Source organism: Tenrec ecaudatus, chromosome 1 (assembly GCF_050624435.1).
Source record: "Tenrec ecaudatus isolate mTenEca1 chromosome 1, mTenEca1.hap1, whole genome shotgun sequence".
Classification (NCBI taxonomy): Eukaryota; Metazoa; Chordata; class Mammalia; order Afrosoricida; family Tenrecidae; genus Tenrec; species Tenrec ecaudatus.
Genome location: NC_134530.1, coordinates 263,020,419 through 263,045,161, shown reverse-complemented (window position 1 = coordinate 263,045,161; position 24,743 = coordinate 263,020,419). Strand labels below are relative to the sequence as shown.

At 39.9% G+C, this 24,743-nt stretch overlaps 1 protein-coding gene across 1 annotated transcript in view; it reads right to left on the bottom strand.

Moving 5' to 3' along the window:
* Nucleotides 1-347: 347 nt before the first annotated feature.
* SPRTN (SprT-like N-terminal domain) overlaps nt 348-24,743 on the bottom strand; it is a 33,996-nt gene continuing 9,600 nt past the window's right edge. The window contains exons 4-5 of the mRNA XM_075532049.1: nt 11,798-12,065; nt 348-6,513 (exon numbers count right to left, since the gene is read on the bottom strand). Of these exons, the coding sequence (XP_075388164.1) occupies nt 5,765-6,513; nt 11,798-12,065 (1,017 nt within the window). The 3' untranslated portion in view covers nt 348-5,764. The remainder of the gene's footprint in view (nt 6,514-11,797; nt 12,066-24,743) is intronic.

Here is a 24,743-nt window from a genome sequence, read left to right as displayed (position 1 = left end):
TGCAGTCACATCACTTTACAGGGGATGTTCTGTGAAATAGGATATTATATTATTTGGACATTGGATGAACACTGTTTCTTAGCAGACAGACATTCCCAAATAGTGAGCAATAGCATTCACTACCTTCATAACCCTTTATTACCATATTAACACTTTTTTTGCTTCTTGCTGATACTAACACTAGCACTGGTTTTGAAGCATTCTGGAGCTATGATGCACTTCATAGTAATATTTTTGGAGGGAATAAAGCAGAAATAACAGTAATTGGAACACATGATACACATTAGATGTTGCTGCTTTTAAGTGGAAACAAACTTTATAAGCACGGAAAAAATTATAATCATTTTATTGGGGGCTCGTACAACTCTCATCACAATTCATACATCCATCCATTATGTCAAGCACATTTATACATTTGTAAACGGAAATTTCATAAAATAATGACAGCGTAGTACAGAAACCAGTAACAGGCACTTAGTAGTATAAAGTATTGGACTGTAACCTTATATACCTGCATTATATATTACTTTGAAGGTAAGGATTTCAGATACCTGTGTTGGATGCAGGAAGCTGTTGCATTTGCTACACCTGGTTCTGTCCACATCCCATTCTCCAATTGGGGATATCTGAGTTGCACAGTGATTCAGCCTTCAGCTGCTAACCAACCTCTATGAGAAAAAGATGTGGCAGTTCACCTGATGACAGAGCCACACTCACAAACCCCGGGCTGGTATATCACGCCACCTCCCTCATCGGAGGGTGTGTGACCTTTCCGTTAGACCAGAACATGCAGTGCTGGGTCCCTGGTTGCCAGTAGACAGATCAGTCCTTCCATAATCAGCCGTCCTGCCCCCAGGGTTTGAATTCATTCAGGGACTAAGCACCCTGACCTCACCCCACTATTTGAGCTGGCAGGACCTACTTACAGACCAGGTGCCTGGGTTTTTCATTTTCCCTACTCTTGCTTTCCTTTAAAATTCATTTCGCCTGCTGCTGTGACTACATGCTTAATTTTTTTTGTTGCATTTTTTAAATTGCCCTAAATGATGGTGGCAACTGCCCAAGTGACCCAGCCACACCGTTTGTGCAGCCCCACCTACTGTGTGAGCGCCTGTACTACATAATCATTTACAGAGCCAATACCAGCTCCTCAGCTAATGATCTGCTCTGTAACCTACATCCAATTCACAATGGTTTTTTAAAGAAAACCAAGGCACGTTTTAGTGTTTAAGAGTAAAAGGTGATATGAAAACAATTTCAGAGAGATTAAGGTGATGTGTATCAGTCCTGGTGTGAAGCAGATATTTTTGGGCCAGCTTTACCCACTCAAAGATCTTTCTTGGATCATAACCTCGCATGAATCAAAACCGGCAATTATCCTTCCAGTAGTTGGCAGGTTTCTTTTATCCAATTGACTTACCTATGATTTCAGTGAAGTTTAACCAGAGCACCACCTAGTGTTGAGGGAGACATGAGCGGTCCTCTTTTGGTACATTTAAGACCAGGACTGAGGAAATCAAGCAGCTGTTGGTTTCTATACTACAAAATTTGACATCATGATGTCGTTCCAGGGTCACTTAAGAACGTGCAATCGTTTACTTTCCATTAAAAAAAGTGAGGATGTATTTATATAAAACTAGCGTAACATTCTAATGGGTTGTTAGAAAAAGTAAGTCAGAAGTAATCTCCCCATCTCATCCTTTTCTGATTTCATTTCCCTCCCTCACTGCCCTGGGGTTGATGCCATTTGATGCTAGGCCATGGTAGAACTGCCCTGCCCCCTAGTTTCTGAGACTAATCCTTAACAGTAGAAAGGGCCCACTCTTTCCCAGGACATAGGTGGTGGTTTCAAACTTGCAGTTTAGTAGCCCAATGACACCAGGGGTCTTAGTCAATTAATGTTACAAAAATGTTTCTGCCCCACTCCCACAGTCCAGTGAAATATATTGCCACAGACTAAGAATCCATGCAAGCTACTAGTTTTCTGAAAACGTAACAGCTATTTTATTAACAATTTAAGATCCCATTGACTTTCAGGAATTCATCTCAAGAATTTGAGACAATGTTACAGTATGGAAAGTTTTTATTTCATCTACCATAGAATTTCTAGTTAATATATACATCTGAATTCTGTAAAAATACCAGAAAATTCTACTCAAAAGTAAATTTTATTAGATAATGTATAGACATACTTTAAAATGTTTCACAAACTAGTCTACTTCTCTCCCCACCCCACTTCTCTATAAATGAGGAATAGGGCAATCGCATTTAAAGATTGAACTGGAATTAAAAATGTTTTCCTTCAGTATTACAGGTAATCCCTGAGCTAAACTACAAAAGTAAAACCCTTAATTATGAACCAATAATCCCTAAAACCTATTACATTATACATTCAAAGTATAACAATGATTTGTCATAAAATGCACTAATTGATATCAAAACATTACTGTATTGTATAAATAGGTTTTGTGTATCTAAAGCCATTTCTTCCATGTTTATTATGCACAGAAAGGTCCACTATATACTAAGATAAACCTCTAAGTTCGTAATAGACTTCCAACTTACGTACAAATTCAACTTAAAGGCAGGTTTGGGAACCAAACTAGTTTAAACCAGGGACTGCCTGTAATTGAGACGTGTGCGCGCAACAGTTTTTAATAATACCTTGCATAAGTTTGTACATGGTCTATTTAATTCCAAATTTAACATTTCAGTGTTCTTGCCAGCTATTAATTCCTAGAACCTGAAACCAATTGCTGAGTTTACTAAATATTTCTCAATCTCTTTTCTGTCCATGCTCTTCATTCAATCTCTACTGCCCACACAAAAAACCCATCTGAACAAGGCGGTACCCAAAACAACTGCGCAGGGCAGAGCGGAGTTTTGTAGTACACATTTTTTCCCACTAGGTGAGCATCGGGCAACTCCCCAGTGCACCCAGTGGCATGGTCTGGAAAGGTTCTCTCTGGTCATAGTGAATTTTTTTTAGGTAAAAGGAGTTTCACTCAAACTTCATTTTTTGTCATGGATGATTTAAGAGAACAGCATGCAGCTGTGAAACTGTGTCATGCTTCGGGGACGTGGGAATAATGCTACAGAAACTCTCATGATGTTGAACACAACTTTCAAGGACAGCACTATGGGAAAAAAATCAAGTGTTCATAAGTGGTTTTCTCATTTCAAAAAAGATGAAATGTTGACCAAAAAAACCAAGTGTATGGGTGGTTGTCTTGCTTCCAAAAAAGTGAAATGTCAGCTGACAAACCTCGTTCTGGAGATCCCTCAACTTCCTGGATGAAAATGTCTAAAGTGCATTTGGAGTTCGTTCCACCTGGTCAGACTGTTAATCAACCTTTCTATTTAGAGGTTCTGAAAAGACTGGGTAACTGCAACAAAATAGGCCTATTTGTGACAGACGGTGCAATGACAACGCACCTGTTTATGCAGCCATCTATCGCAGTGTGCCAACTTTTGGCAAAAAATAAAGGCATGCTTCTCTTGCCCTAGGTACCTGAACCTGCTCCATGTGACATTTTCTGTTTCTGACAATGAAGAGGGACATGAAAGGACAGCGATTTGACAACATAGAAGAGGTGAATAGCAAGGGAGGTGCTGTCAGCCATCCAAACAGATGAGAATGAAAAACGTTTACAAGAGCTGACTAGCAGATTTGACAAATATCTTAAGTGTAATGGCATATACTTTGAAGGTGCTAGTTGTTTTGTAAAAAATAATTAGACACATGATCTTTGAGGGGAAAAAACAACTCCCTTATGAATATGTTGACAGGTTTAAAAACATGCCCAAGCCCCACTACACCACCTGCACCTGAATGAACAGATGGCTTATAGTCAACACTCTACAAACTGGATCTAGACATGCTTCCTGCCGTCTTGTTATACTCCTTTGTTAAATTTGTCCTCTTGCAGGCTTTTTACTTCTGCCCTTTTAGTCCTTGGGCACTTGGGACAGTTTACAGTCCCCCCAGTAGAATTTGCTAATCTAGCTCCATCCTTTTTCTGGTGTTACTCCTTGCAAAGCCTTTTCCACTTTGTGATACCAGACTACTAACTCGACTCACCCTCACAGACTACTCCCCGCAGCCCTGGGCTATGCCAAATGTCCTTCACACAGCACAGTGTGACAAGCGTAGCACAGCATTTACCAAACTACACCGAAATGAATCTGCTTTTGCTCTTCCCAATTAGGTGAAGTCTCTTTAGAACGATTCTCTTCAGAACCGAGAACCTTTTATCATTTGGGTCAGTTATGTGCTCAAAAAAAATTTAATTGCACGTCATTTGTTGAACTGAATTTGAGATCATTAAAATAATCCTTTCATAAAAGTATAACAGCTTTTATTCAACATAATAGAGCACCCATATATCTATAAATATTTATTAAATACTATTTTTAAACATTTTTAAGAAATACCAAGAGTTGTGAACACCAACCAGACTAAAATTTGAAAGGTCTGACAAAGTGTTGGTAAGAATGTACAGTAGCTGGGACGCAGTTCCACTCACTCACTGCTGGGAGTGCAGACTGGCAGTATCTACTCAAGTTAAATGTACACACATCCAGTGGCTTAGCAGTCCCGCTCCCGTGTGTATCGCCAACAGAGATGAATGTTGGCAACCCAGAAACAGGGCAAGACTGTGATCTTTATGGTATTATTCTTAATAGCCCCGAACTGAGAACTTGCATATTATCGTAAATTCACATAAAGACTACAGAGCAACGAAAAAATGGACTCTTGCTAATATACACAGATACTTTATAAAGTTTGACTGGAAATGTTCTGTTGCCTGGGCAGTAGCTATGCTGGTGAACACTATATAAAAACCTGTAAAACTCTATACTTGAGAGATGTGTCCAACTTATAATAAAATAAGCAAAGGAGAAACCTGTAAACGAAGATCTTGGAAACATGTATGTTAACATGCTAGTACAGCCATGACACAAAAGGTAAATTGATGAAAAGTATGTTTACACTTTGATATAGAAAAGAACATTAAAAATAGTTTGAAAAATCATAAATAGTACTCCTTTGCTTATAATGGTTTCTAGTTTAATATAATTTTTCAAGTATTTTCCTACTGCTATATAAAAACTAAGCAACTTTGTTTTATCAGTTACTTATGAGTACTTTTAACCATCCAACTTGCTAAATTTGGAAACAACAGCCAATTAATCTAAGATCTGGCCTACAAAATTGTTAGAAATATTTCAAAAGTAAGTTGCTTGTTTTATATACTCCTTAACTACCTAACTTAAAATATATGTCACATTTCCAGTCAAAGTGAAAAAAAATATTATTTAAGTAAGGAAATATATGTATTAAGATTTTGCCCCCAAAAACCCCAAAATTTCTTTTTTAACATACTTGAGTAGGCTAAAACTAGTAGATTGTGTTTTGGTCCATATGTCTGACACTCTGAAAATTAATCTCAGTCTGGGAGTGAATTTTAGTAACACACAAAAATAGATAAAAATTCCTGACAGAATTCTTTAAAATGGTATTTTAAGGTGAGTGAACAAATAAAAAGATTAACAGATTAACAAAATATGTAAGAATTATAATATGTATACCTATAGAACTGCGCTATAACATATATGACTGAATACATCACCTTAAGGTATTTTTAAGCACGCACTGAGACATATATAAAATTAAAACTTTAAGCAGAACTGCCTGACTGGCTGACACAGCAAGTGAAGTAATTCAGGTAGTATGAGATCCACACGTTGTTCAAGGATGCTTTCAGCTTTCGATTTTAATGCTTTCACCACTTTCAAGGCAGCAGTCCAAGTGCTCATTAATTTTAGACTCCAAAACTTTTTTCTGACAAACTGGACAATGAACCATTTTGTTCTGACCAGATAAACTGCTAGAATTCAGAGCTGAAGTTGTAGAATGGGAATTACCCGTTGAATCATTTCCACCATTTTGTATTTGTTCTTTCTTAATAAAAAACCTATCAAAAACAGTCCTGTCTTCTAGCCTAGGTCGTTTATTTGGGAATTTATCATCAGACCCACCATCTTCCTGGGATGCATTAAGAGATGTTGATTCCGTTACTTTTAAAGGATTTCTTGAAGATATCTTTGGAGATGTAGCCCTTCTCTGAGAACCAGAAGAGGCTGAGTTTTTATAGATGTTACCAACAGGTAAGCTTTTTGTTGGAGATCCATTCACGCTTCTGAAAGCCTTTTGGTTGGCAACTGATACTCTAGGAAAATAGTTGCTTAAAACATTTTGATGATGATGATTAAGAACATTGGAAGCAAAAGGTTTTTTACTTAAACTATTTTGATCAAATTTTGCCTCAATTTTAAAATTCGGTCTTAGAGCATTTACTGAAGAGTCTTGACTCAAAAGATCTTGTGTTTTATTAATGGCATGTGAGGTGATAACCTTCCTAGGTGAAAGTGAACTGCTCGTTTCTCCTAGAACATATCCTTTCCCAGTAAAAGGAATCAGTAACTGTGTCTCTCCTCGGCTTGGTTTATCTGAAAAATAAGAAAAGATGATTTTTCCTTGATTAAAAATTAATGAAGAAATTTTTCTTATTTAATACAAAGTATGAAACATGATGTATAAGCTACAGAAGAAATGTCACAATTTAATCCAAAACATGAAGATAAGCAAAAAGTAATGCTACAAAACCATAGAAACCTTTACTAAACAAAAATACCAAAATGTGACGTTATTGTTCCTTGCCATATCCCTAGTGTTTCCATTTTTATAACCCATCCCTGGATAATTCTGCAGGCCACAGAATAAATTTGGCATCCTCACTGTATTTCTTTTCAATGTTCTTTGAATTTGGGAAAAAAGAAGCCTGAAGGAGCAAGACTTGGGCTATAGAGTGGATGAGGCAAAGTTTCCCAGGAAAACTCTTCTAGGAGAGTCCTTACTATACCCATGAAATCTGAGCAGGCTCATTATCATGATGCAAAATATGCGCCAGACCAACTTTCATGGTCTTTTTCTCATTAACACAGTGTTTAATTTTCTTCTTCAAACCTTTAATAAACCCCATGATGGTCTCATGTCTTCTAAGAAAATCTATCATCCCTTGGGAATACTAAAATAAAAAACTGTCACTGTGGTAGTTATAATCGCTTGTCAATTTGAGAGGATTAAGAGTGAAGGGGTAGAGTCTAGCCTATCAATCAAGTCACAGCTAATGAGGCCTCTGTGTGGGCATGTTCTCCTGAGGATGGGAACTCTGATATTCCTCCTTGGAGAGGGAGACTCTCTCTACTCAGTCCCTGCATTCTCACTGACAAGCCATATGGAGAGAGATTGATGGCAGCCAGAGCCTCGGAGCTGGAGAAGCCATGTGAAGACCCCTGCCTGTGTTCAGATATGTACAACACCACTGGATCCACAAGACCTCTCACCCACTGGCCTGTGATCTTCTTGCATTCGGCATCATTGCATGTGTTTCCTGAGTCTGAAGAGGATTTTATAGATTGCTATCGAACATATGGGCTAATATCGGACTTATGGACTTGATCTGAACTGGGCTGGGCTGCTTTCTTAATGTACAATGGCTCTATATAAAGCTCTTTCTTATACACATGAGTGTCAATGAATTTGTTTCTCTAGTCTACCCAGACCAACAGTCACCCTAGTCTTCTGAGCTGATCTCTCTGCCTTGAATTAACTGGCCCAACAGATACTGTGAAAAGTCACTTTTGACTGGACCCTGCTCTCTCTGGAGTGTATTGATAAAGGCAAGGCTTGTCCCCAGTTCTGATTCATTCCATAAAACCATCTTCATTGGCTTCGATTTTGCTTAAAAGATCGATAGAAAGATGAACTCTCCAAGATAGCTGATCTTCACACAATGCTTTTGGTACTCATTCAAATGAAAGCTTGCTGAGGTCAAGAGGTTTCCTTAAAATTGAAAATGTCAAACATGTGAGATCCCGATTTCAGACGCTAACAATGGCAATTCCATGGGCTTCTACTAATTTCTGAACTTCACCCAGCCTCTTCATTCATCAGGGTTGATGCTCCTCCCTTTCTTGGCTCATCTTTTAGGTCTCTCAACCTCCTTTAAGACACTGGATTCACCTAAAAAGAGTTGTCTGAAGTGGGCAGAATTCCTGTAAACTCATTACAAAGCTACAATGATTTGGGAAGATGTCCACTTGATTTTTGTGAAAGCTTATTATCCCTGACCTCAAGTCTTTTTCGCCAAGGCATTAAAAATATCCTTTTTAAAAAAGAAAGCACTATAGTGAGATTAAAAGTATTGCTGAGAGAACTTGGATGGAGACACCTACTGATCACAAAACACGTTTAAATATGTTTTGTTTAGAATAAACCCTTCAGTGTATGAATTGGAAGCATCTTTTTGACTTACTCTCATACATATTACCATTAAAAGGTTTGTTGTTAAAATAAGACATACATGTCTAAAACCAGCAAAGCTAACGCATAATTTGGAGCTATTTAATGCGAATATCTTAAAAGCTTCAGAAGCTAAAATTATTAATATTAAAATAAATGCAAGATTTTGTATAACACTATTGCTTATAATTATTTCTTAGGTGAAGAAATAGAACATTCCAAGAAGCTCCTTTCATGTGCTTCAGCCACTCACACAAATGAGAGGGTACCAGGGGTACCCAAAAAACTCAAAAATTTTTTCAAAGCTATGTATTTAAATTTTTTTTTTTACAAAACCACCTTATCACCTTCAAAGCACTCTCGATTACACTTAAAACTTGTCAAATCTGCAGTTCCATTCTTGGAAACATTTATCAAATTCATCTGTTTGGATGGCTGACAACACCTATCTCATTTTTTCTTCACCTCTTCTCAAGTTGCCCTACCACTGTCCTTACATTTAATTAGTGGAAACCCAAAAAATGACACATGAAGAAAGGTGAGGTCAGTCAGGTGCATGGGGCAAGCGAGGCATGTAGTTTTTTGCCAAAAAACTGGCGCATTGAGATGGTTATTTGAGCAGGTGCATTGTGGTGATAATAAAGCCTGTCTGCTACAATTCAGGCTTTTTTAGTTGCACACTGTTACCCAATCTTTTCAGAACCTCTAAGTAGAAAGCTTGATTAACTGTCTGACTGGGTGGAACGAACTGCAAATGCACTATCCTCACATCAAAAAAAGCAAATGAGAATCATCTTGATTTTTTAATTCATTTGAGCTTTTTGAGGACGAGGTGATGATAGTATCTTCCATTGGCTTGACTGATTTTTGCACCATGTCTCATCACCAGCAATACCTTGGGGGCAAAAAAGGCTGGGCTGCTTCAGAGCTGTTCTTTCAAAGCACGCGTGTTTCCACACCTTGACGCTCTTTTTGCAGGTCAGTCAAATTGCTGAGGCCCAACTTTCACAGCAACCCTTCCCATTCCCAAAATTCCCGTTAAAATTCCATGAACCAAACTCTAAGTCCAGATAACTTCCCCATCACTTCAATGGTCTGTCATAAGTTTTCGACCATAAGTGCACAAATTTTGTCAACATTTTCATCCATTCAGAAAGCTGATGGATATCTAGAATGGGGTTTGTCATCGATCAACATTTCACCTTTTTTTAAAAAAAAATGCATAAGAAATGTATTTAGTTCACACAATTCTTGGAGAAACCTTTCAAATGAATTCTTAATTTTCTTATAAAGTTGACCTCAAAGGTTATTTATTAATATTAAGTCATTTTCCTGGGAGGGCTCTTACATGTAACAGTCCAAACATCCGTTATATTAAGTGGATATATACAGATATTGCCATCAACAATTTCAAAACATTATCTTTCTTCTTGAGGCCCTTGACATCAGTTCCATGTTTTTCCCTCCCTCTCCTGCCCTGTCACCCTTGTGAACCCTTAATATATACATAACATATTACGTATTATTACTCATACGTATCTTACACCGCCCCTTCTATCTTTCACCTACAATCCTGGTATTCAGCCCCCTCGAGGGAACTTATTCCACCATCATTGCTATCACTCCCCCCTCCACTTCCCCTATCTTCCTAAAGTCATTACTCCTGTTACTGCTTCTGAAAGGTTTGTCTATCCTTAATTCTGTAAACTGAAAGCTCTCATCTATACCGATGTTTAAGTATGGCATACTAACTGGATTTGCGAGGTAGGACTGAGATCATAATAGAGGGAGGAAGGAAGGATTAAGGACTTAATAAAGCTAAACTGCCCCCTGGATATATCTTCTCTTCTGTGTGGCCCCTCTAGGCTGGAATGTCCAATTAGCCCCAAATGAGCTCCGGGTCTCTTTGTCACCCTTTTTCTTCACCTCGATGAAGTTGTTTATTTTTGAACTTCTGATGCCTGTTCCCATCGACACCTGATCACACAGGCTGGGGCATTTCCCCTTGTTTGAAATGAGAAAACCATTCATACACTTGAGTTTTCCCCATAGCACTGTCCTTAGTAAGCTGTGTTCAACACAACAGTTTCTGAAGCATTTTTCCTGAGAAGGGAACAAAATTTCACAGCTACACGCCGTTTTCTTAAATCAGCCATCACAAAAAAACGAGGTTTAAGTGAAATTGCTTTTACAAAAAAATTCACTATGACCAGAGTGAACCTTGTTAGGCAATGCTACTGGGTGCACTAACTCAGAACGAGTTGCTAAATGCTCACCTAGTGGGAAAAATGGGTACTATGAAAGCTCCGCGTAGCAGAGCTTTTTTCCTATTTTTTCCTTGGGGGGGTGGAATCTTCTTGTGTGTAAGCACTTAATTACCAAAAGTATAAAACCATACTTTGTGTTACCTACTCAAGTGTTCATCCCTACCCACAATAGGTTAGTCTTGCACAATAAAAAACCTATATATGAAAAACATTAATACATTAACAAATATGAAACTAAGGAGTAAATGTTAAAACAAATGGACTTTCCCCGAAACAGGTAATATTTTACTCTTAGATCTATAGTATAGTTGCCTATTAATGGTGAAGAACAATCTTCAGAAGTCAGAGCTCGCATACTGAGAACATAAAGGATATTTTAAAATTTTCTTATATTGAGATAGAAATCTTACCAGGCCAAAGACCAATAGCAAAGTAAATTTTACTGCTCTGTGTCCTTTAAGTTTAGTTCCAGATGGGAAAAATCTGCCACCACATTCTTATCTTTTCTCCTACTCACAAAATAAACTCTCTTCCCTCATAAATTGTTGTAGCTCCTGAACTCAGTTACGATTTCAAATCTGGGAAACATAGGTTATGTTCCTAGGTTTTATCACAGTAAATTTACAAGTTCCCAATGGAAGAAGTATCAACTTCAGTAACCTTGATACTTCCAAAAAAAGGAATTAACTCTGAACTTCATAAGGAAGATAAATCCCTGAAATACTGGCAAAGATATGTCATAACTTTTCCCATTCTTCTCGAAGTGAAATCACATATATCAACTGCAGAAGCCACTTGGACAGATTCCAATCGATAGGTAGGGGGGCCGTTAGGACTTACATTCCAGACATTGTTATTTCACAACTGCTTATATTTTTCCAATCGTCATATATGCTGTCTCCTCACAAGTCAGTGAAAATCAAGACAGAGAAAGCAAACTGAAATATTATCAAAATAAATACTTTTTCCCGTTCTCATTTTTACATAAAGCAAAGTATATTTTTTCTATCGTTTCAGACAATAGGATTTTATAAGTCTACTCTTGAAAACTTTAACACTAAAACAATCCATAAAAGTACCTTAATAGTAGTTCTCTAAAGTACAATACTGTCTTCACACTGCAGCGATGGCCATGGGAAAGTTAGAATAGAGAACAAAGTACCTTTACTGTTGGTTGATGATACTAGGTGCTCTTCTAGTTTTATCTTTCCTTTGCCTTTTTTTGAATAGTTCTCTGGCTCCTTGATTTTTATGTACGTGCCTCCACAAGTACTCTGGTGCTCAGCCCACCAAAAGTCATGAGCAGAGGGGGCTCTGTTAACAGAACGCTTTACGTAGCCATAATATGGTGCTCTGTACTGACAGGGTCCATTGCAGTGCCACCAATGTCGACGATACTCATCTACCTCATCGTGAAAGGTATGGTACACCTGAGTTGAGAGAAATTTTAGCATTGAGGAGGCATGTTAACAATTTAAGGCAATACTTCATACAAGGACTCCCTACTGAAGAAACTATGTTGTTTTCCAGAACTTTCTGGGAAATTAAATTTTGGGAAAGATGGCAACTATATATAGCTTCTGTTCAATGGTTCACTTTAATGAAAAATAGAGCATTTAATTCAATACTTCCTAAATTGTGTAAAGGCAGAGATTAGAAGACAAAACCTCTTATGAATACTAAAAACTTCAGAAGTGAAAACAAAAACTTAAGATATATGCAAGATTTTGTCTAACACTTTAATAAATAAGAGTTGTTCCTACTGCTAACTGAAAATTTTCCAATAAGCAACAATACCAAAATAACTATAAATGCTTCCTTGACCCTAGAAACAAAAATGCCTTACCTTGAAGCCGCGGCTAGACCCCTAAACAGAAGGTTTTCTGGTCCACCGCACTCTCACGGCCACCTGTTCTAACTCTGCCTCTCACAAGCCTTATGGGCCAATGATTCCTCTCTTCACAGCTGTATTCCTATGACCAGACTATAAATCTCTACAAGATCCCAGTATTTTGATCTTTGTATTACTAGTGGCTAGTATTTGTTGATCAAGCTTCATTCCTTAAAAATCCTCTTCTAATCCGTTAAGCAGGATTCCTTTTTACCTTCTTACTTAGAAAACAAGCAGAAAGCAGATAGTTTTTCTGACTGCAAAAAAAGGTAACCCTCTGATAAGATGGGGACTAAGGACTTTAAAAATCATCACTCAAGAACAAGGCAGGGTTTTTTCTTCTATCCTCAGTGGAACATGACTAATGCAGATTCTTTTTTAAAACAAAGGTGTTTAAGTATGTAGCAATTTATTCTTATGGTTAAGGATGCTAAGCTTTTTAAAACTCTATAGTTTGATAAATTCTATACTAACTATAAGCAAAAAATTTTTCCACTTTCAAGCATGTAAATAATGCATTTTATTTAATACATAAAAGATTGAACAAAAATTTTTTTGAGGTAAAGGGGTACATGATATCCTGCACTCGATTTAGTTCAGGCTCTTCATTAAAAAATTTACTTACAAAAGAACCCACCAATATCGGGCTGACTTACTCCAATTCATGTAACATGGAAAGCCTGAGACTGGTAACCAACAATATAGTAAGTAAAATTGCTCTACAATGTGATTTTAGATACCCTGTGGAGTTGATTATAACAGGAGTTGATTATAACCTGTAAAAATAAGTGTTTTCACTATAAAACTTCTCCGAAATAAGAAAGGACACAGACATCCAAGATATAAAATATACATCTTCTAACTGAACAACAGGAAACACACCACAGCTTTAAGGGTAAATTTTAATGAAGAATATACAAGTTTTTATACTAGCAACTGCTAAATCTCTTGCTAATCCATCTTAAGTATGATAGTGTTTGTATGTAAGTTACTTCCGGGATGTAAAAGTACTGCATTTAATAATTAAATGAGCCCTCTGGGTAATTAAAATACATAGCTGGAAAAAATTGCACACAGAGGGGGACATTTTTCACTTCCCATCACATTATCCCTTACTGCCTTTATTCAACTTGCAGAACTTTATGTGAAAACTAATATCATTTCAGTTCATTGCTTATTAACTTGGCAAAAAAAAGGTTGATAAGGGCCAACTTGTATTCAGAAATATAATAGAATGACACATTAAAAAAGGTTAACTAGGATTTCCAGGAAGATGGTGACAGAGTAGCACATAACAGAGGAACTCCACAGAATTCAGCCTAGGAGAGTTGCTTAGAGGGAAATTCACCACTGCTAGAATGCAGGAGAAGCAACAGAAAGATAAGTAGGCAGACTCACAAGGTTCTGAGGGGCTGCGGGCTTTTAGATCACCAGAGTGGAGGCCCGCTAGGGCTTGACTTTAGCTCCGCCACTCTGCCAGAACTGGGAACATTTGGAGCCCATGAGGGGCCTTAATCTCAACACAGCTATAGTTTGCCACTGCCTGCCTTGGGGTAGGGACCCTTGCAGCCCCACTGGCAGGTTTCCGGTTTCAGCTACACTGTTACTTTCGTTTCCCTCTCTTCTCTCTATCCCCCCACAGTCTTGGAGGGCTTCACAGGGGCCTTTGCTCAACACAGCCACAGCTAGCCTCTGCAACATCGGGGCAGGGATAGGGACCCAGTTACATTGTTACTCGTTTCCCTCTCTTTTCTGTATCTCTGCACAATCTCAGCGGATTTCCTGTTTAATTTTTTTCTCTTTTATCTCTTTCCTGTTCTCTCACACGTCACTGCTGATCTCCATGCCACTCCCATTAGCCTAGGGCATTTACCCTTGTGCCACACCCAGCTAGGTGAGCTCCATACTGTGCAGCTAGCCCCCGAAAGCCCTGCTGACCTCCAGGAGATACTATGCCCAAGTTCTTACTGGGGAATTCCGGCCTATGTGCCTGGGGACCTAAGGCAGCTTGGTGAACACTCGTCAAGATTCCAAGCTGCTACAGGAACCTCTGCCCAACCTCCGCAACACTAAAGTAGGCATCCCACCAGCTTTCTGGTGCACTCCCTGGGAGAGGGAAGACACAGGAGGATAAAGTGGTAGGTTAATTCCATAGTGAATTTAGCTGTAGGCAGCTCGAAGATGCATTCCTTCAAGTCTCCTAGAGAGAGCCAGTGCTCTTCAACTACCTGGAAAATGGCACGTGGCTTTTCTAAAACAAGGCAACGCAAACAGCCATCAGCCCCAATAACCTCAACGAAAAAACAGGAGAAACAAAAGGGTATGGTAGAAGATGTCCTGAGTATAATGACATGCATAGAAGAAGCAGACATTGTGCTGCCACAAAAAGAAAATTTCAGAATGCTGCTTGGAGTCATACAGGATATGAGGGAAAAAATACAGAAAAACGATTAAATGACAGAAGAGATAAAGGCCATACCCCAAAGGGAAATACAGGAGATAACAAAAATCAGTAGCAGAAACACAGACCTCGAGAATCGACTGAAGGAAGCAGAGAACGGCATCAATGACTTGGGAGGACAGTCAAGCTGACTTTAACAAACGCGAACAAAAATCGATTAAATCCTTTAGAGAAGCTGAAGAAAACCTAAGAGCTATGTCTGATGTTATGAAGGAAACATTAGAATTGGCTTACCTGAGGAAGACAGCACACAGCAATTCAAAAACAGCAGGGGTTTCAATCCTAATCTCGGATAAAGTTGACCTCAAAGTGCAAACCATAAAAAGAGTGAAGGAAGGATACTATATAATACTCAAGGGAATGGTAGGCAAAGAACCACTAAGCATTGTAAACATATATTCCGCGAATGAGAGACCCACTGAATACATCAACCAGACCCAACAAAAGATGAAAAAAGAAATCACACCCTGAACAATTATAGTGGGTGACTTCAAAACACCGCTATCTGAGAAAGATAGATCACAGGAAAAGAAATGCAACAAGGAGGCTAGAGATCTAAACACTAGAAATAGACAATTTGACCTGATAGATATTTACAGAGCTTTTCATCTAAATATTTTAAAAATCCACATTCTTCTCAAGCCCACATGGCAGATATTCGAAGATAGATCACATGCTGGGGCATAAGGTGAATCTAGATACTAGCCAACAGAATACAAAAGTACAAAAAAAAATTCACCATGACCAACTGGGATTCATACTAGGGATGCAGGGATGGTTCAACATATGAAAGACCATTAGTATTATTCATCACGTTGACATGAAAAACTGTAAGCACATGACAATATCAATAGATGCAGAGAAAGCATTCAACAACATCCAACACCAATTCCTGTTTAAGACATTTGAGAAGATAGGTATGGAAGGGGCATCCTCAAGACAATACAAGCTGTACATGAAAAACCAACAAACAATGTGGTAGCCAATGGAGAAAAGACTAACACAATCCTACTGAAAAAGGGAACCAGACAAGGATGCCCCTTGTCACCACTCTTATTTAATATTGTACTGGAGATTTTAGTTAACAGCATAAGGCAAAGAAAAGACATCAAAGGTATTCATCTGGGGAAGGAAGAGGTGAAACAATCGTTATTTGCACATATGATTATATATATGGAAAATCCCAAAAGCTCTACAAGGGGAGTACTGGAAGCAATAGAGGAATTTGGCAAAGTGGCAGGATATAAGATCAACGAACAGAAGTTCATCGGACTGTTATGCACATGGGATAAGACCAGACAGGAGGAGATAAAAAAGGTGGTACCCTTCACAATAGCCAAACACAAATTAAAATACCTAGGGATATACCTGACTAAAAGAACAAAAAATCTATATGGGGAAAACTACAGAACACTATTACAAGAAACTAAGAGCAAACTCAACAAATGAAGACTATCCCACACTCGTGGATTGGAAGACTCAATATAGTCAAGATGTCAGTTCTGCCCAAGGCACTATATAAGTTTAATGCTATCCTGATACAATTACCCTCATCTTTCTTCAAAGAAATGGAAAAACTGATTACCAACTTCATAAGGAGAGGGAAGAAGCCCAGAATTAGCAGAGAACTCCTCATGAAGAAGGACACAGTGGGAGGGCTTGCTTTACCTGACTTTAGCACATACTATACAGCTACAGTTGTCAAAACTGCATGGTATTGGTGTGACAGATACTCAGACCAATGGAAAGGAACTGAAATCCTGAAGTAAAATCATCAGCATACAGACAACTGATTTTTGATAAGGGCCCAAAAATTTTCCAATGGGAAGCAGATGCTCTCTTTAACAAGAGGAGCTGGGGGGGAGGGGGGAAAGGATATTTGCCTGCAAAAAATGAGGCAAGATCATTATCTCACTCCATGCACAAGAATAAACTCAAGGTAGATCACAGTCCTTGAAGTGAAACCCCAAACTATTAGGGCCATCAATGAGGTAATTGGGACCAACCTAAGAACTTCGGCACAAGGAATACATAAGCTATCAGAAATAGGGAAGGACACAAACACAGAGGCGGCAAAAATTGACAAATGGCATATACTTAAGATAAAACACCTGTGAACATCGAAAGAATTCACCAAGAGTAATAAGAGAATCCATGGACTGGAAAAATACCTTTAGCAATGACACATCAGACAAAGGCTTCATTACTAAAATCTACAATACTCTGCTACCTTCCAAAAAGAAAAAAAAAATTGCCTACTGAGGAAGTGGGTAAAAACCCGAACAGAAGTTTCACAGGGCAGAAATTCGAATGGCCAACAAACATATGAGAAAATGTTTCCAAAAGAGAAATGTAGATTAAAACAACAATGAGGTACCACCTAACACCCTCAATGATAGCCCAGTTCAAAAACATCAGAAAGCAACAAGAGTTAGAGGAGCGGTGGGGAGACAGAAAATTTCATCTACTGCTGGTGGACCTGCATGGGAAGAACTGGAGGAAATAATGCTAAGCGAAGTAAGTCAGGCACAAAAGGACAACTACAACATGAGTTTGCTGAGGTAAGCTTTAAAAACAAAATGCAAAAGGGGCATAAGGAAAAAGCAACTGTATACAAACATTCCTGGGGTGAGGACCAGGTAATATGGTAGGGATCAGACCAAATACAGGGATACATATGGTAGACAACTGGAAAGGAGGTGGGGAAAGGGGAAAAAAATAATGAAAAAGAAATGGGTATTGGGGGCACAGGGCACTAACCCACCCAAGGGGAGGGTATTGTAGCTTATATCTCCACAGGAAAAGCGGGACTAGACTTGAACCCAGTGCTCCAAGATGTGAATGCAACATGCCGCCGTGGAGTAGGGAATCAGTGGAGAGGTCTGAGGGGCTGGTCCGAATCCCAAATACTACGTGGAGACTTGCCCCTCCCCCCAGAAGAATTTATTTCAAAGGATGGCATTGAATCTGCAGCTCCAGGAGAGGGACATATCTGATAGGAACACACGGGAGCATATGAAGGGGGAAGAGTGGAGGACATCCTGGTCCACCAGGCCTTGAGGACAATGTTCCGGATTCGAGCAGCTAGTCCAGAGAGGACCACATGGCTGGTCCCACTATAAGACTTGATGTTGCTCACTGACCCCTTGCCCTACAAGCAAGAGCACCGGAGACACAGTGTGGGATTTACTCCCGATATTATCCCACCACACCAAAGGAAAACACTAAGGGGCTGCAACAGAACAGCAAGGTAATGGAGCGGTGAGGTCCCCAAGGAATGCCAAAGGTGGACTTTGGGGCCAGGGCGAGGTGCTCCAACAGACTGGACAGGAAAACACTCCTAAAGGCCAACAAACAGTCCAGGAATTACAAGCTTTTCTTTCTTGTTGTATTTTGTCTTTTTGTCATTGGTTTGTTGTATATTGTTGCTTGGCTTTGCTGTCTTGTTTTTGTGCATATTATCTCCGCAGGTCTGTCTAAATAAGAGGCTAAAATCTGGAGAAAACAACGGGACTGACAGTTCTAGAGGGACATGGGAGGGGAAGGTGGACGGAAAGCTAGTAGTGTTAAAAAACCCAGGGACAAGGGAACAACAAGTGACCCAAATCGGTGGTGAGGAGGGTGTAGGAGGCCTGGTAGGGCGTGATCAAGGGTAATGTAACTGAGAGGAATCACTGAAACACAAATGAAGACTGAGCATGATAGTGGGCCAAGAGGACAGTCAATAGAAGAAAGAGCTAGGAGGCAAAGGGCATTTATAGAGGTTTAAATAAAGATGTGTACATATACAAATATATTTATATATGAGGATGGGGAAATAGATCTATGTGCATATATTTATAGGTTTAGTATTAAGATAGCAGAAGGGGATTGGGCCTCCACTCAAGTACTCCCTCAATACAAGAATACTTTCTTCTATTAAATTGGGATTCCTTGATGCTCACCTTCTAGACAACCGCTGAAGACAAACCGGGTGAATAAGCAAATGTGTGAAGAAAGCTGAGGGTGCCCAGCTATCAAAATATAAAATGTCTGGGGTTTAAAGACTTGAAGGTAAACAAGTGGCCATCTAGCTCAGAAGCAACAAAGTCCACACTGAAGAAGCACACCAAGCTGTGTGGTCACGAGGTGTAGAAGGTGATCAGGTATCAGGCTTCATCAGAACAAAAAATCTTATCATGGTGAATGAGCAGGGGAGTGCAGAGTGGAGACCCAAAGCCCATTTGTAGGCCACTGACCATCCCCTTACAGAAGGGTCTTGGGGAGGAGACTAGCCAGTCAGGGTGCGATATAGCAACGATGAAACATACAACTTTCCTCTAGTCCCTAAATGCTTCCTCCTCTTCCAGTATCATAATCCCATTTCTAATTTACAAAACTGGCTAGACCAGAGGATGTACACTGGTACAGAAAGGAACTGGAAACACAGGGAATCCAGGGCAGATGATCCCTTCAGGACCAGTGGTGTGAGCGACGATACTGGAAGGGTACAGGGAGGGTATATTGGAAAGGGGGAACCAATTACATGGATCTACATGTGACCTCCTCCCTGGGGGATTGTCAGCAGAAAAGTAGGTGAAGGGAGACATTGCACAGGGTAAGATATGCAAAATAATAATTTATAAATTATCATGGGTTCATGATGGAGAGGGAACGGGGAGGGAGGGGTGAAAATGAGGAGATGATGCCAGGGGCTTAGGTGGAGAGCAAATGTTTAGAGAATGATGAGGGCAATGAATGTACAAATAAACGTGCTTTGCACAATTGATGTATGTATGCATTGTGATAAGAATTGTAAGAGCCCCTAATAAAACGATTAAAAAAAGGTTAACTATCTGTTAAGGAGATGCATAAGAGATGTCATATCTCATCAGAAAGATGAAGTACAGGCATTCCATGATGCTTACCTTCCCAACACTATTGCTGAAGACAAAGCAAGTGCATAAGCAACTGTGGTTTAGAAAGCCGATGGGGCCTGGCTATCAAAAGATATAGCACCTGGCGACTTAAAGGCTTAAAGGCAAACAAATGGCCATCTAGCTTAGAAGCAACATAGCCCACATGAAAGAAGCGCACCAGCCTGTTTGATCAGGAGGTGCGGAAGGGATCAGGTATCATGCATCAAAAAACAGAAAATCTTATTGTGAGTGAGGGGGAGTGCAGGGATGGAAGGGAAAAAATGAGGAGCTGATATCAAGGGCTCAAATAGAAAGCAAATGTTTTGAGAATGATGAGGGCAATAAATGTACAAATGTACTTGACACAATGGATATATGTATGGATTGTGATAAGAGTTGTACGAGCCCCCAATAAAATGATTTTTTTTTAAAAAGGAAAGAAAGATGAAATACAGCCTGACAGAAACAGAAATGACATATTTTAAGGACGGGGGTACATTTGGAAAGGGACAGAAGTGAAAAGTTCAGCTAGAGACACACAGAACATAGGCAGGAGAGTTTTAAGAGGTCAGAAAAAGGGATTAAATTCTTTAAAAATGAAAACAAAACAAAAACACCCTTAACAATTAGTCCTCAAAATTTGTTAAAATGCTCTGTGTGTTTTTGTCAAAGATGAAATAGGTAACTATTGTTATTACTGCATATCACATGTGAATGAAGAGTTAAAGTCAGTCACATAATCAATAGTGTGGAGCCATGATTTGAACCCAAGCCGACTGATTCTCACTTGCTTTTTTAAACCTAAGGCTATGCTCTCCCAAAATGAGGTTTCTGTTGTAGAAGGATCAAGGATCAAGTTCAAGGATTGTAGTCTTCAGTAAAAACTACAACTCAATGTAAAGAAAACCAAAATCCTCACAACTGGGCCAATAGGTAACATCACAGTAAATGGAGCTTAACAGAAAAGGTTGATGTTATCAAGGATTATGTCTTCTTTGAATCTACAAACAATGACCACAGAAGCAGCAATCAAGATAAAAGACACATTGCATTAGGTAATTCTACTGCACAAGACCTCTTCAGAGTATTGAAAAGCAAGGAGGTTACTTTGAAGATGAAGATACGCCTGACACAAGCCATGGCATTTTCAACTGTCTTATATGATTGTGAAAGTTGGACACTGAATAAGGAAGACAGAGGAAGAATCGATGCATCTGACTTGTGGTGCAGGCAAAGAACATTAAAAGTACCATGGATTGCTAGATGAACAAACAAATCTGTCTTAGAAACAGTATAGTCAGAATGCTCTGTACAGGCAAGGCTGGCACATACTTTGGACACATTACCAGGAGAGACCAATTCCTGGAAAAGGACATTCATGCTTGTTAAAGGAAAGGGGCACTGAACAAGAGGAAGGCTACTCAACAGTAGGTTCAAGCAGAGAAACGACTGCGAGGATAGCGCAGGACTGGGCAGTATTTCATCCTGCTGTGCATTATGGGTCTGGGCAGACTTGATGGCACCTAACAACAATGAAATTTATCCTTAAATCTAAGGTGACTGTAAATTAATGAACTGTAATAAAGGGACTAATAGAAAACAGTAGAATTGAAGATGAGTCGAAAAAGACAGTATTAATCCAAAAGCTGTCTTGCAGGACTGAATTAACTACACAGAAAATAATAACCTAGGTAATGCAAGGGGAAAGATGAAAGAGCTTTGCATTCCTGGCTTACCAAGCCCAGAGGACAATGTTCCTGCTCAGAGCAGCAATGCACAGAAACAACCACAGGGCCGGCCTCAATACAGGACACAGCGTTCCTCGTTGACTCATAGCACCATTGGGGACAACACTAGAGACACACGGCAGAAATGATGCCCGCCCTGAGCTCACTATGCTGATGCCGCCTCTGGGGCCATGCAGCAGAGCAGCAGCGGGGAGCAGAGCAATGAAGTCCCCAGGGATAGATGTGGGGCCAAGGCATGGCACCCTATCAGACCCAACTGGAAAGCACTCGTGAAGGACAACAAATAGACCCTGAACTATTTATAGGTTTTGGTTTTTGTTGTTGTAGCTATTGTTTTACTTTCTATAGTTGCTTCGTTGTACTCAGTCTTGTGATGGTATATAGCATGTCTACCTGGAAGGGATAGGTGGGATAAACAAGCCAGAAGAGAGAAAATTGGGATGATAGTTCCAGGAGGACATGGGAGAGAGGAGGCGAGGGAAAGAAAGTGGGTGTTAACAAACCCAGGAAGAAGGGAACAACAAGTGATCCAAAATCAGTGGCAAGGAGGGTATAAGTGGTCTGGCACGGCTGGATCAAGGGCAATGTAACAGAATTCCTAAAACCCAAATGAAGGCTAAACATGATAGTGGGACAAGAGGAAAATACAAAGAAATAGAGGAAAGAACTAGGAGGCAAAGGATAGTCATAGAGATCTAAATACAGGCTTATACAGATAGAAATATATTTATATACAACGAGGTGGAAATAGAGATCTATGTACATGTATTTATACGTTTAGTATTAAGGAAACAGATGGACAGTGGGCCCCTGCTCAAGTACTCCCTCAACACAAGAACATTTTGTTCTAACAATTCGGCAGTCTGAGATGCTCACCTTCCTGGCACAATCGCTGAAGACAATGGGTGCACAAGAAAATGTGGTGAAGAAAGCTGATGGTGCTCGGCTACCAAGATATAGCATCTGAAGTATTAAGGGCCTGAAAAAAAAAACAAGTGGTCATCTAGCTGAGAAACAACAAAACCCACATGGAAGAAGCACACCAGACTGTCATTACTCGATCGCCGAGGACAAAGCGGATGCATAATCAAAAGTGGTGAAGAAAGCTGATAGTGCCTGGCTATCAAGATACAGAATCTGGGGTCATATAGGCTGTAAGATAAACAAGGGGCCATCTAACTGAGAAACAACAAAGCCCACATGGAAGAAGTACACCAGCCTGTGAGATCACAAGGCATCAAGGGGATCAGGTATCAGGCATCAAGGACAGAAAAAAAATCATAGCATTGTGAATAAGGGGAAGTGAGGAGTGGTGACCCAGGGCCCATCTGTGGGAAATTGAATATCCCCTTGAAGAAGGGCTGTGGAGAGGAGATGCGTCAGTCAGGGTACAGTGTAGCAATTATGAAACATACAATTTTCCTCTAGTTCTTAAATGCTTCCTCCCCTCCACTATCATGATACCAATTCTACCTTATAAATCTGGTTGGTCTGGAGGATGAACACTAACACAGATAGGAAGCGGAAACACAGGGAATCCAAAATAGATGAACCCCACAGGACCAGTGGTGAGAGTGGTGATGCTGGGGTGGGGGGAGTTTAAGGGGGGAAGGAAGGTGAGGGAGAAAGGGGGAACAGATTACAAGGATCTACATAAAACCTCCTCCCTGGGGGCGGACAGCTGAGAAGTGGGTGAGGGAGACGTCAGATGGTGTAAGATATGACAAAATAATTATTTATTTTTAAATTTATCAAAGGTTCATGGGGAAACGGGGAGCCTGGAGGGAGGGGGGGAAATGAGGAACTGATACCAAGGGCTCAAGCAGAAAGCAAATGTTAAAAAAAAAAAAGAAAGCAAATGTTTTGAGAATTATGACGGCAACATATGCACAAATGTGCTTTACACAATGGATGGATGGATGGATGGATGGATTGTGATGAGTTGTACAAGCCCCCAATAAAACAATGTTTGATCTTTGAGCAAGGAGGTGGAAGCAGTTGATTGAGAGATCCTTGGTCTCTCTGGAGATTAAGAAAAATGATGATGAAGATGGCGACTGCGTAGCTCACATAGGAGGGACTTAGCAGAGATTAGAGCTGAGGAGCCAGGGAGAAAGATAGCCTAACACTTCCAGAGCTCAAGATTATCAGCATAAAGATATGTAGACACAACTTTATCAAAATAAAAGAATAGCAACACCTGTTGATAGCTCCACTTTGTCATTGGCCCTTGGTCCTAGCCAGTGGAGCTTGGATTCTCAACTCTTCTGACCAATGTTTCCTGGTCCAGGAGCTTGCTAAGGTGATTGACCCTCTGAGCTGCAAGGGACATAGCTCTATGGGACCAGCCTGGGCTGGAAGTAAGCAGAAATAGGCTTGGTGCTTACTCCAAGCCAAGGGCGCTCCAGCCTGATACCTTTGCAACCCTAACTCCCCAATAATTAGATAGCACAGCCTACTGAGCCCTGTGGGGAGAACACTACAGAGCAGCCTGGTGCAGCTGAAAATAGTGAATAAATAGACTAACTCTCCACACAAGCTTGGAGAACTCCAGCATCACCGTGTAAAACTAACCACCCATCCCTGAGGTGCAGCTCTCCATGGTCCCCCATCAGCACAAAAGGCACAGCCATTCTACACAGGCTTTTAAAAGCACTTTGCGTACAGCTAGCACACACCTGTTCCATTAGCACAGCCCTACAAGTAGCCAAGCCAATGGACTGTCACAAAGCTAAAGCAAGTTTGGACTTGGGACAAAGACGAAACGCCTCAGGGCCCAAAAGCTACTCCTAGCTCACATACACAGGAGTACAAGGAAAAAAAACACTGGAATTTTTTTTTCTTCAAAGCTATGTATTTAAATTGTTCTATAAAACAACGTATCACCTTCAAAGTACTCTCCATTACACTTAATACAATTATCAAATCTGCGATTCCATTCTTGGAAACATTTTTCAAACTCATCTGTTTGGATGGCTGACAGAATCTACCTCGCTTTTTTCTTCACCTCTTCTACACGGTCAAATCACTGTCCTCTCATGTCCTTCTGCGCAATTGCAGAAACAAAAAGTCGCATGGAGTGAGGGCAGGTGAGTGGGCCAAGAGAGGCA